General features: G+C 35.3%; 1 protein-coding gene and 1 long non-coding RNA gene across 11 annotated transcripts in view; one reads left to right on the forward strand and one right to left on the reverse strand.

Moving 5' to 3' along the window:
• The window catches only part of LOC137843444 (potassium voltage-gated channel subfamily KQT member 1-like), a 519,382-nt gene that overhangs the window by 399,681 nt on the left and 106,534 nt on the right, over window positions 1-13,167 (reverse strand). For 5 of the 10 annotated variants that reach the window (XM_068658757.1, XM_068658740.1, XM_068658720.1 and 2 more), the window contains one exon: window positions 9,338-9,352. The exons of 4 other annotated variants lie outside the window; for them this stretch is intronic. In XM_068658757.1, coding sequence (XP_068514858.1) covers window positions 9,338-9,352 — 15 coding nt within the window. Of the gene's footprint in view, window positions 1-9,337; window positions 9,353-12,343; window positions 12,644-13,167 lie in introns of those variants that run through there. One more of the 10 variants, XM_068658779.1, reaches the window with a different exon arrangement.
• Window positions 5,614-6,685, forward strand: LOC137843527 (uncharacterized). Its single transcript, XR_011089569.1, has 2 exons — window positions 5,614-5,741; window positions 5,824-6,685. It is a non-coding gene; the product is annotated as an uncharacterized lncRNA (long non-coding RNA).

A 13,167-nucleotide genomic window follows, 5' to 3' on the forward strand; every position in this document is an offset into this window, starting at 1 on the left:
ATACATTCCTTCAATTTGTGAAGAGTTTCCCCCCCCCCCCCCCCCCCCGAAAAAATAAAAATAGCCATACCTGATGGAAGAAAATCTCCCAAACTAATAGCCATACCTGATGGAAGAAAACCTCCCAAACTGATACTTTGTTTTTGTGAACTCTTTAATAAATAAGATAGTTTTATTATAAGATGTCTGCTCATGGGAAAATATATAAATTTGCACTTAGCTGAAAATGCAATGAGGGAGATAAACATTTGTACTTTTACTGCAGCTGAATGACCAGTAGTCTTGCAGTGTTCAGCATGTATACAGCAATTTCTTTATTTATTTTTGAAGAACTTACTTTTCCTCGTAACATTTTTCTTTGAAATCTAGGAAAACACAGAAGAGATTTTGAAAGATATATAATTCAAACAATTAAAAGAAATGTGACTTTGAACCTTTCACAAATGATTTGCAGACGGAATTCCATTTCATGTAAGAAATTTCAATCACTCAATAGTATCATCTGAACTCCAATTTAACACGTTGAAATTAGGCATCCATCTTGCTCTGTTGTATATTATGTTGTAGTAGAAAAGGTAGTGTATAAAAAACATTTGAACTTAATGAACAATTGTTCATATTTCAACAAGGAAAGGGCTTTTCTAGTAGTTCCAGAATAAGATTGTCTGGAGGTTAGCAAATACGATTGCAGCTCCGCATGGTAAATATCAAATTAACACTTAAAAAAACATAGCAAAAATCTTCATTCATTTATCATCAGGTAATTGGACAGTCTACCTGTTTTCTAGATAGAAATAAATCAAACTCTGAACTTTCTTGGTTTCATATCCACTATGAAACACCATAGCCAAATTATGCCATTTAAATTTTAAAACTTTCAAAACAAACTCTAAAATAGAATAGCAATAATAAATTTTATTTTCATGATATTGTTAATCAATTCTGAAATACAGAAAAATAGCATTTCCTCACTATACAACTGTTCTCCACATCTGTAATAAAGTTGTCTCTCCTTTCTCTCTTCTTCCTCTAATCCACTTATCACAACCAATTAATTAACAACACTGAGCTCCCTTAATCTTCGTTTCAAATTTCTGCATCTTTCTCTGGCTGATACTGCCCCAGAAATTATTTCTGTAGGAGCAACATATTGTTAAACAGTCAACATCACTTCTTAAGAAAGTAGGCTATGGGGATGAAATGCTACTCTTCCAAATGGAAGTCACTATTCTGGCTTGCAAGGGTGTGCTGTCAACACAATGCTCAGAAGGATAGCAGTATAACACTCAGATATCAGTAAGGTAAAATTTATACACTCTGCCTTAGTTAGAATCACAGTTTTTCACCCCAGCCCTCCCCTTCATGGCCACAACCTGAACTCCTATGAAAGCAAATCATGTTCTCATTCCTTCAAGTTCTTCTGCACTTTCCCTCTAATTGCTTATAGACCCACCAGAATGGTTGCGCTTTTGATTTTATAGCTGCTGATAGCCATGCTTTCTATCACAGGCGTAGCACAGGGAAGCCACTGCAGAAAGAAGAAGGAAGGATAACTGGCGTGTACAATGTCTAAAACATTTTTCTGTTGAATGTTGCCAATAGAAAACATATGGTGCAACGTGGCTTGTGGATGGTGCTAGACCACATCAGGAATGATGTATGCAGTTTAGCTGCAGACATCCTGAAGTACCGTCACTGTGCTTTTTCTTTCCTTCAATGTACTTTACATACATGTAAAAAGACACAATGAATGCAACAGATATGTGCATGTAAATGTAAAACTTGGTCTCATAAAAACCATTAAAGTTGAAACTGTTACAAAACCATAAAAGCAAAGTCAAAAGAGAATACATGCTCATTAATTTCTTATTACACCATGGTAAACAACAAAGCCACACTTCTCTGTACATTGCAAACATCATGTTTTTTCCATCTTTTGTTGTGGGGGTGGGCGGAGGTTGGGACTGAGGGGAAGGTGAGGGGAAAGAGAAAGAAGTATGTGTTGTTTGGAACTACTTCATTTTCTCTAACAATAAGAACCTGAAGTGATCTGGTAAGAAGGGTTGTACAGGGTCATCCTTACAAGAGGACATACTCAATGTTACACTTCAACCTTTCACCACAGATACCTATAAATGCAGTTACCTACTGTCAAGTATCATGCAACTCTATGAGCATAACAATGTGCAGTGTAATATGAATCTTTAACTGAAAACCTCAACATATTATGAAGTGTAAACAAAACCTTTAGAAAACGATTCCTCCCTTTACCAACTTTATCCTCATTCATACAGACAAAACATGACAACAAAGACTGTGAGCCCAGTCTTCCTCTTCACATCCTTTTCAAAAACATTAGACAAATGAATCAGTTGCATTATTTCCATTCTCTACCCTGCTACTGAGATTGACATTAATAATTTGAGTATATCAAACATGAGTCTTTTATTCAAAAAAAAAAAAAATACATCCTTTGCAACTTATTTTTTTCACAAGACAGAAATTCTCAACCATGTATCTCAGGATCATATGACACCCTTCATGAAAAATTCTATCCTGACTGTAAAATCCTGTGATTAGAAAACTTATGAAGAATTTAATGATATGCAACACTTTTTTTTTTTTTTTTTATAGCTTTTGTTACCAAAACAACTTTTTCACTTCAGACTTTTCCATCAGATTGGAACCGTTGGTTGCAGAGGCTTACATGATACATGCACTTAGTTATATTTTGACAACCTTCAGTGGGCTGTTACACTAGTTTGTTTTCCAGAAAGTATAACCACAATACCAAATTCAGTCTTTGAAGGTTGGTTAAGTTTCTCATTAAACTGATGTTCAAGTGCATCTAGCATTTTTCCTTAGCATGGCAACTTGCCAGCTAAACACTGAAGAAATTCAGACACTTATAAATTAAGTTCGTAATTAAGTTTGTTGAAGTGATAAATCGTATTTCAGAAAGAAATGGGTTTCTGTCTCTCATTGTGCTATAGTACAGTGCCCTCCACTGGCCAAATATCCGCACTTAAAAGTAAGTCTGAAAAGTTACCCTTCAGGCAAAAAACAAAAGCCAAACCAACAACAAAAACAGGGTCAGTTCCTGAGAAACCTACATAATGGAGTAAATTTATACTAATACTCTTTCATATTACTTGCTAATAAAATGCTTTGAGGTCGAAATAGATCCTCAAACAGCCTTTTTAGAAAGTTGAAATTTAAAAACAATTATACAAAAATAGAAAGTACTAAAGAGTGTAACTTAACATCAGGCTTTAAAATGGTAAGAAGCATACAACCAGATTAGTAATTACTGCTGTCAACTGAAATGTAATTATTCTATCTTTTCCAGTTCAGAAATGTCAGACCACCATCCAAATTTCTCTTTGAAGTAATTAATAATGCAGTGCAACTAGTTGCATCACTACTACCTATATTAGATGTACCTGAGAAGGAGGATTGGTAAGCGTCAACCGCGCAACAAGGGAGCTGGAAACAAGATATAAATGCCCTATCTTTGTTGTTACTGTGGATTGCCCACGTACAAATTTTTCATCTTTCCCCTTCAGTTCATCTCGGTTTCAAAAATATGGTTGAAATGTAACTGTGGTGAAAGTAGGCAAACCATAACAAATCCAGGAATAGCCTGCACTCTGATTGAGCTTGCTGCTGACATTTAGCCAACCAGCTTCTTTTGGGTGATTTTACCCCTTATAAAACCATTCCCTTTAGTAGCTAGTTGATAGCCACTATTGCTTCACAACTTTCTCCGTAACAATAAAAGTAATATTTATATGATATTAAAAGTGCCCGATCACACTTTCAAAAATGAAGCAATATTTTAAGATAATCAATGAACATTTACAAAAGGACAACAAGCAGCACAATGGATCCAGTTGATGATTAAGTACCCTAGCTGTTCCATTCTATCTCAATAATAACAGCTTTATAACAATACCTTTTAGTAGATTCAGTTATCCTACACAATATTACTATCATTACTAGATTTGATAGTACTGTGTAAATAGATTTGTTGCTGATAATGTGAAGCTCTTCTGTAGTTACACTGAAAGTTACAACTATATAAGGAAGTTGTGATAAAAGCACAAAGCTATATTTGCACAAATTTATTTGCACAAATAAACTAAGAACTCAGTAAGACTTGAAATGTGCTTTGTGTCAAGAGTTATTCACAGGGGGATTTTCAACCAGAGCCAAAGACCAACCAGAAAATATTCTTAGTCCCTGATAAAAACCTTCATGGAGAGAACTACTGGAAGACTGAAATAAAGCTGAAAGATGGACAAAACACTTTTCTTTTCAAGTACTGATCAATAACTTATAAAGGTACGTACAGCACCTTTTTATTTGAGCACTTCTAATGTAAGCTTTAAAACCTATCATAAGTTTTATAGCTTGTTCCATTCACTTTGTATAAAATTTCTGTCAGTGGGCAATGGAGAAAGCCATTCATTTTTCCTATATGTCAATCTTATGATAAATCGATCACTTCCACTAGAATAAACAAACAAACCACTGTTCCTGAATTTGCTTTTAGGGAGAAAATCTAAATGCCAAGACTAAGTATGGAGCACCTTCCTTTGACTATATCTCCATGAATTACAAACAGAAGTGGTATTTTCCACTCCATTGAAAAAAAGTGCGAAGTGCCCCCTCATCCCCATAGATCCCTCTTCTGGTGAAGCGGGGAGCAACTTCATGCTCTGTTCTTCCAGGTAACCCAGAGCAAACACAAGCACAGATGAAAGAGTACCTTCTTTGCCCTCAGTTAATCCTCAGTCCTCACAGAAGGTTCTGTTCCTCAGTGAAGATTCATTTGCCTATTTTGTCTCCTTTTGTATCAGGATTCAGCAATCCTGAAACAAAGTCATTCTCCTCCTTGGAGTCTCAGTTTTCCCTATTTGAATGGAGTGCTACACTGCGGGGCTTAAGGCTTTGCAAGCATTGCCTTATCTAAGACTTATCTTTTCCACCCCTCTTCAGGGTTCTTCTATAGTTTTTGGCAATCAACCATTTCCTCTTTCTCTTCCCACTTCCTTTGATTGTGCAATAACCACATTTTGAAGTTGGTTTGTTCTGCTAATCATTTGGCGGATAAAATCTCTTGCATACAATCTAAAAGCTGTTTTTCATTCTACAAGCTTAAAATTAAAATAAAAGAAAATAAGGGGAGGGGGGAAGGTGGGGAACCGTGGATATCTGATCACTTCCACTTTCAGATCTTTATTTATGCTTCTGTCACATCATTTCAAGACTTCTAACTGAGACAGTGAACCATGTTTACAGCCAGATTACATAGAGATTGATTCATAAGAACATAGCAAAAGTACATAAACACTTTTTAAGCTTTTGCATAGAATTATTTTGGCTAGTATTGTATTAAACCCACCGTTCCCTAATGTGATTTGACTCTGTTATTTACAGGGCCTCACAAAGAATAGCAACTGTTGGTCTCACTCTCAATTCATCAAAAGTAATTAAGACCCCACTTTCCCGTGGGGAACAGGTGTAGCTATCACTTCCCTGGCAGCCTGTTCCAGCTGAAGAGTTATTACTACAGCTGTTCAGCTGATGGCAATTACCACTGACGATGGTCATTGTATGAGGACCTCACCTTCTAAAGGTTTCCTCCCAAGAGAGCTGACGTGATGACTGCTGAACTGCAGCATTACACTGCTTTCTGCTAAAAGAGACCAACTGACATTTACCTTTACGTGACCTTAGTGAGCTACAAAATGCATACTCAACCACAGTTGCTTAACCATGCTGACATATAGAATTTGTAACTTTTGCTTTTCCTTACAGCATGAAGAGCTTTAAACACCACAGCTTTAAACCACAGAACTCTGAAAAACAAAAACAGGATGTCTGCTGTTAAAACTGGCGCTGTGTATATTTTTCCTGAGACTGTGCTATCTGGGACCAGCTTGGTGTAATCTTTCAATATAGTCCATTGGCCAAATTCTCCTGCTGGAAGGTTAACTCTGGTGTGCATCATAGAAAATATTTTCATGGTCAATAGTTGTTGTCATCACAATCTGCATAACATGAAGACCAGATGGAGGCAAAAAAAATTCAAGGCTGAGAAAGTTATGTTCACTGCTTTCCTTCACTCTTGCAAAGTTCCAGTACAGCAAAGGAGAGTCCAGAAAGAGACAAATATCATTTGCAAAACTTCATCTTAGTAACAACAATAGCAAAAAAATGAATCACATATAGTGGATGCTCTCCCAGACTCAACAAAAGGTATCCATTGCTCCTTAGTAAAGCATACCATGTCTCTTATGGTGGCAGAACCTTTGCTCCTTCTGTTCCAGAATCTCCTTTCAGTCTTGAATAATCAACAAACACTGGATTTCCTGCATGTGACAACTCCAGTTAGTAGTAGAATGCACAAGTTAATAGTCCCTGCCTCTAGTTTACTATAGATTGAAATGCAGAGTCAAGGGCCAACAGAATTTATTCCTTTGTAAAGACAAACATGTACCAAGGAAAACAAAAAGGTACAAACAGAAGACTCCAAAACGTATGAAAGATGATGCCTCAACAACTTCCACATTAAGGTTTCATGTCCTAAGTCACCCTACAGGCCTTATGTTGGAAGCAGTGGTGTTTTGTGTCACAGTTAGTTCTGGCCTGGGGAGGGTTCCTTCTCAGCCAAATGAACTCTGAATTGCCACAGGCTGCAGCCTTATAGCTGCACGCCTCTTAATCTGAGGTAATTTACAGTAGTAGGCTGCGCTCTCCCTTCCAAGATCTACTTACATGTTATGCTGTATTCTGTTTATACAAATGTCTGTTGCAGCTTTCACAGGATCTCAGCAAGCTGCTCACTTGGGCCCATTATTTTAGCCTCTACTGTTCCTACTTCTTCCTCAAGGAGTTCTGATTCTGCAAAAGGACCTGTTAGTACAGATCTACAGGACTTGTAGTTGATGATTTCGTTGTCTATCAAGCAACATATCCATCCCCAAAGAATGTGTTGCTTGACCCTGGTAAAACACATCTCTGCTATTTAACTTCTGGTTTGAACTGGGGTTTGTTTAAATGACCGCTTAAGTGGCTGCCCTCAAATGTTCAAACTAGGAAGGACTAGAAATCCACTAGGGTTTGTCTCTGCTCTCACTCTGATGTATTTTTTTCCTCCTTTCTTTCCTTTGTCACATACCAAACTCATGAATGATAGGTTTAATTTGCATTTTTGGTGCTTGTAGACACAAATCAAGAATTAGCAATCTTACAGTTTACTCACTTTACAGAGCTCAGTATTATCAGCTCTTTCCTCAAAGACCTTGTGATACACAAGATGGGCTGCATCAGACAGGTAAAAAAGACAAAAGTCCTGCCAAAAATGGATAAGAAACTTAAACAGAAATCACAGTTTGCCACTTGTTTAGTGCCATTTGGAACTCTCTCTTGCCTTCTTCATTAGTAAGTAACCCGCTACAATGGTACAGGAATTTGCCATGTATACCATTTTTACAAACAGGCCTAATTCTATACTAGGCCCTCTGTCTTTGTCACGTGCATGTACACATAATAGGAAATTAGGAAAAAATAGAGGCCTCAAGATATAATGTCACAGAGAAAGAAGCAGCACCATACATTATGCTGAGTCAAGATGGAAGAAGGATTCATTTTTGAATTGATTTTACAACTTCTGCCAAAATAATCAGGTGATATAAGGAAAGTGCCAAGGTTAGCAAGAAAAAGCAAAGTGATAAAAATTAACTTTTCAGCTCCATAAATAACATTCACAAGATTTAGACCTCAAAACCTTTTCTAATGTGGAATTTAATTTAGAAACATAAAGACCAAACAAGTGTGCTGTAGTAAGTTAAATATATATATATTTTTTTCCTACATTTGAAGCACAGACAGAACATTATTTTGTAGTGTCTCTGTGCACTGATGGAGTCATCTTCTAACTGCTCAACAGAGAATGAAAAATTGAGTGGCGAAGTATATTATAGGCAATAAGGTAGCTTAAGAACTTGTTAAAAACAGAAGAATCTACTACTCATCAACAAAATGAAAATAAACAAATCTGACAGCATTTATGATTAAATAAATATGTTCATATCTAGCAATATCATTTTGATTTCCACTTTGTACAACACAGAAACAGCCAGTATAAATCAATATAGCTCCACTCAGGTCAACAATTACATGAGGATTTTACCGAAGAACCTGGGCCAGAAATCTTCAGCAAGAACTTCAGATAACCACATATATTAAATATGATAGTTTCATTCCCTGGCTCAGGAAATTTTGTGTTTTCCCACATTTTTGCCCAGATCACTGGAAACTAAAACATCATGTGAACCATTCAAAGCAAATGGACTTATACAAAAGACATCTCATAATTGAGCTCTATTCTTAAGTTTGCTATTTCATTTTAATTTTATTGACACTTCCCATCTTCCAGCAGGACAGCACACCTTCGCTAAGCTTGCACAGGTCACTATCATGAGAATTCCAGTACTGGCTATATTAGCTGCTTAAACCTGGGCAGTACTGCAACCAAGTGAATTGCTTTGCTTTCACTTAAGATGCATTCTCAAATGGTGGTATCACCATTTTCCAACCAGCCTGAAAAACAAGTTACTGTGAGACTAATGCACATGCATTAAAAATACAGTTGTAGACTTGATATTTCATGTTTAATAATCAAAATATCAGCTTAGAAAATAATAAAAAAATGTTACAGGTTTTGAAATAAATGTATACAGTGAGATTTATTTTGTAACTTAGACGCTTGTTTGAAGGCAAGGAGAACTTCACCATTTGGCAGCTTGACCTCACAAAGAAGTATTTCATGTGAAATTGTCATCATTGCAGCATACTGTCAGTAACTGTTGTGTGAAAGCCATACTTTCACATACTTTGCAAACTGAGAAGATTCACTGCATATACGCCTTTGGCTGAATTCTACTATTGGAAGAATTTTTGCCTAATTCACTGACTGCATTGTGACTCTAGGATTTGAATTTGTCTTGCTGACAATCAAATGCATGTTATTCTTGAATGAGCTCAAAGCACTTCTATCACATAAACCATTCCAAAGGAGGGAATAAAAAAAAAAAAAAAAAGCCGCATTCCATCATTCCAGAGCATGAAACAATGTCTACATGAGAAAACAAAATAACTGTTTTATCCTGCTTGTTTACATGGTTAGAATAAAGTGGAGCTTTTAATAGGAAAAAATATATATATTCCTCCATTATGAATTCCAAGGCACGCTAGTTTAGGTATAATATAACTAAGTGCAAAGCAAAAGCCATGCTGATTCAGAAAGCTTGCACACGTGATGACTTACCTGCTTATACTTCTGCTAAAAGACAAGACAAATAAGCACACTAAGTATACCTAATACTCAAGTAGGAGGTAAGTGCATATTTGGAAAATACAGAGTTAATACATATTATCTTAATGTTTTAGAAATGACAGATTTGTGTTGTTTTTTTTTTTTAAAAAAAAAAAAAGTTGTGTTCTGTGCTTCTTCAATAAAGTTCACAATATAAATGAGAAATTAGATGATACATTTTTATTAATCAGGACCCCTCTTAATTTAATGCAATTTTGTTTCAGCAAAATACTATATAGAATTACAGACATATAAACTAAAATTACCAATGATAAAGGTAAAAACTAGCATGTTTGATTTTAGAAGTACGAAACTACATGAAATGGTAATTTGGCTTCCTTTTTTAGATATATTTATATCTGGATCTGCATCTGTATCTGTGTATCTGTAACTTTTGACATGTTTTTCTATATGCTTAAAGTTCATTATGGATATTCAGAAGTTGAAATTTATACATATTTAATATGTAATGACTCTTAGAATTTAATAATCATTAATGTACCAATATTTATTTGCAGGCTCATTCTGTTTATATTTTTATGACATTCACATGAAAAGGAATTAATTAATTGACAGTATATTACTTTAAACTCTGAAACACATTACTTGAAAATACTACATATATTTATGTATTTTCTTTCATATATTTGGTTAGCTTTCTACTATTCCTTTCCTTATTTTAAACAAAATAAACAAAAAAGAGAAATACATTCTAACTCTAACATGAGCTAGAAATGTAAGCAGTTTGCAAGATGCACTGTACAGAATAACACATAATACAACCAATTTTTTTTGTACTAAGCAGGAGATTATGTTTCTTTCCAAATGCAAAAATCTTTGCTTGCAGTGAGCTGACTTTAAAATGCATAATTTGAACGCAACAATTCATAATTCTCTGATTTAGACCAAAATACCATGTTGTGAAATTACAAGCACCAGGATATCATGCATAAAAACACAGTATAATTACCATAGATTTAACAGACATATAATCACTATAAGTTACCTGCACTGAAAGTAATCATATGAAGAAAAAAAAAATGCAAAAAGCAATCACATTGGAGCAACATTGCTTTCAAATTTGTCTTGAATACTGCTGTCAATAATTATCTTTGTCTGAAGACAAGCAACAATATTTATTCCCTAAAATATCCTCCAACATAGCTGGGATAGTACTGGGACCCCTGAAAAGAGTTGTCACAAATCCTGGTAATCAGTTCACGACATTTCTACCCCTCATCCTCAGTGCTTTCCTACTAGACTTCAAACACACTTTTGTATCTCAGAGAAGTATTATATTAATCCGTAGCCAACACTGTCAAAACGTACTCATTAAGAGCAACACTTATAAACAGCTTACCCCATTTCATTTGCCCTCATTTCTGTCCTGTGAACCTAAGACTGTCTCTCACATATAGTAAAATGCAGTTGGTTTAACCCACTACATTTGCACAGGAGGTCAGAGAACATGAGACTGGAGTCCTGATGTTGTACCATAACTAGCAAGCACAGTCCTGTGTTCCAGCCAGGATCTCTAGGAGCATTACAGGTGTCAAACAAATTTAAGGAACCCTCTATCATCAGGTCACCTCCCATACCTGACATCTTAGTTGCTGGGAGTAAAGAAACTTATGCAGATATCATTAAAATAATAACAAAATAAAACCACAAAAATTCTAACAGTTTTACAACCTTTCTTCTGTTCTCCAGGAAATACAAATTTCAATGCTTTCTTTACATCTAAGTTCCCCTGGAAGCAAGCTGCATTAATTGTTCTGGCATTCTGCTCCTAAACAGCTTATTTCTGAGGGAAAAGCCCTTCAGCCTTTCTCAGATTGGAAATAAATCTACTGAATATTAGCCTGATGACAAGCATGCCATAAAGCAAACTTTGCTCACTTCTGGTGAAGAAAGCTTTCACCATATGTCCATCCTGTGGAACTAATATGGAATAGCTTAAAAAATAAATAAATCAGATAATCTAGTCCTCAGTGGATAGTTGCAGTAGGAAATTCAAATGGATAAAAACTGAAAAAAAAAAAATAGAATTAATAGTGTGAAACTTTTCTCTCTTAAATCCATAGACTACCCTTTTCTGAATACCAGAGCTACCGCTACGAATTAACAGTAGACAGCAATAGAATGTAATGCCATTTCCATGCAAAACAATTTCCTCTGTCATTGCTGATGTTCTTGATCCTGTCTTGATGGCATAAGAACATAAATATATACTTTAAATTTTTTTTTTCCAGAGGTGTTTTTTTTCTGCTGTTTTCAAACTTTTTTTTTTTTTTTTGATTCATAAAGCCTTACAAATTTTCCTTTGGACATGAAATCACCCAAATGACTTAACTGTTTTTTACAATATCCTCAAGAATCTTCCACCAACTCCATGGCTAAACCCTGCTGACCTCTGTTTTCAAAACAAATTCAGCACCTTTAACTTAGTGGTCTGAAGTCAAAATAACAGTTCACAACACGTACTGGTTCTCTTATAAAGTGCTTGCAAATGTCTTTAATCACTCTGTCTTGCCCCACACACTGCTCTGAATTCCAATTCCATTTTTCTTGTAAATGTTTCATTTTCCTATCATATAGTAAGAATCAAATGAACAAGTCGGCGAATTTAGTGCATAACATTCTTTGACCTGCGCTTTTTACTAATTTTAATACGCTGTGGTTTTTTTGTTAGATTGACAAACATATTGTACATTTATTTCTTATTTTTCTTTTGGGCAACTTTGAACTAAAATAACATTAACATTTTCCAGCAGCAGAGTACCCTTCAATTTGTTAGCCCAGTAATAGGTGGAACATATGCATGAGTCTGACACAAGACTTTATCTCCCACTAGAGGGGCAGATTTTTTCCAACATTCTATCTGAAAGAACTCAATAAAAGCTTATCTTAATATTTAAAAAATAATTTTATATTCAAGCATTTACTGGAAGGTTTTCCCAGTGACATTTCCATGCTCTTTTGCAAGTGTTAACTCTGGCAAGTTTTTAAATCAACATTAGTATAACATCTGAACAATAATTAGATCTTCACAAAGCTGCATCAGCTTTACTATGTCTTCAGGGCATACATTATGGCCAACATAAGTTCTATTCACCAGCATTGTTTGCATCAGTTTCTGCATATAAGATAAAGCCTGAAAATGATATCTAGATGCATTGGTCCATCCAGGCCTTGCTATATTGCTCCACTTCACATTTGAAATACTCCAGATTCTCTATCCCCTTGTATCTCTATCCTCTGTATATTGCACAGAAAAAAAAAAAACATCAAGGTTACTCGAGATCCCATCAAAACACAAACAGGTGTTCTGCATGCATTTACTAACATACTTATTTCAAGAAACAGTGCAATAAGCATTTCCCTGATCTGAGACAAGCAACCTAGAAGTTCACCCAACTATCACAGCAAACTCACTGGTAATGGGGACGTTCTGTTCTGGTCAATCCAGAAACTATCAGTATCTCCTCAATAATTCAATTTGCGTATTTTTCCAACATAATTTCCTTACAATATTACACATAACGTAGACTTTACATTTTCAGGTTGTATTTATGCATAAGTATTTAATTCATGTTTCCAATCAATTTATAGATTAAACATACTAGGAGCACTTCAGAATTCTACAAAGCATAAGCCTCTCTGTGAAACACAGCATGAGGAACTGTTATCTGCTTTAAAAAATAAAAAAATTAAAAATAAAAAAAAGACACCAAGACAGTAAGCCACCCATTGTACGACAATTCTTCTCTTTGCAAACATCT

Source organism: Anas acuta, chromosome 1 (assembly GCF_963932015.1).
Source record: "Anas acuta chromosome 1, bAnaAcu1.1, whole genome shotgun sequence".
NCBI lineage: Eukaryota > Metazoa > Chordata > Aves > Anseriformes > Anatidae > Anas > Anas acuta.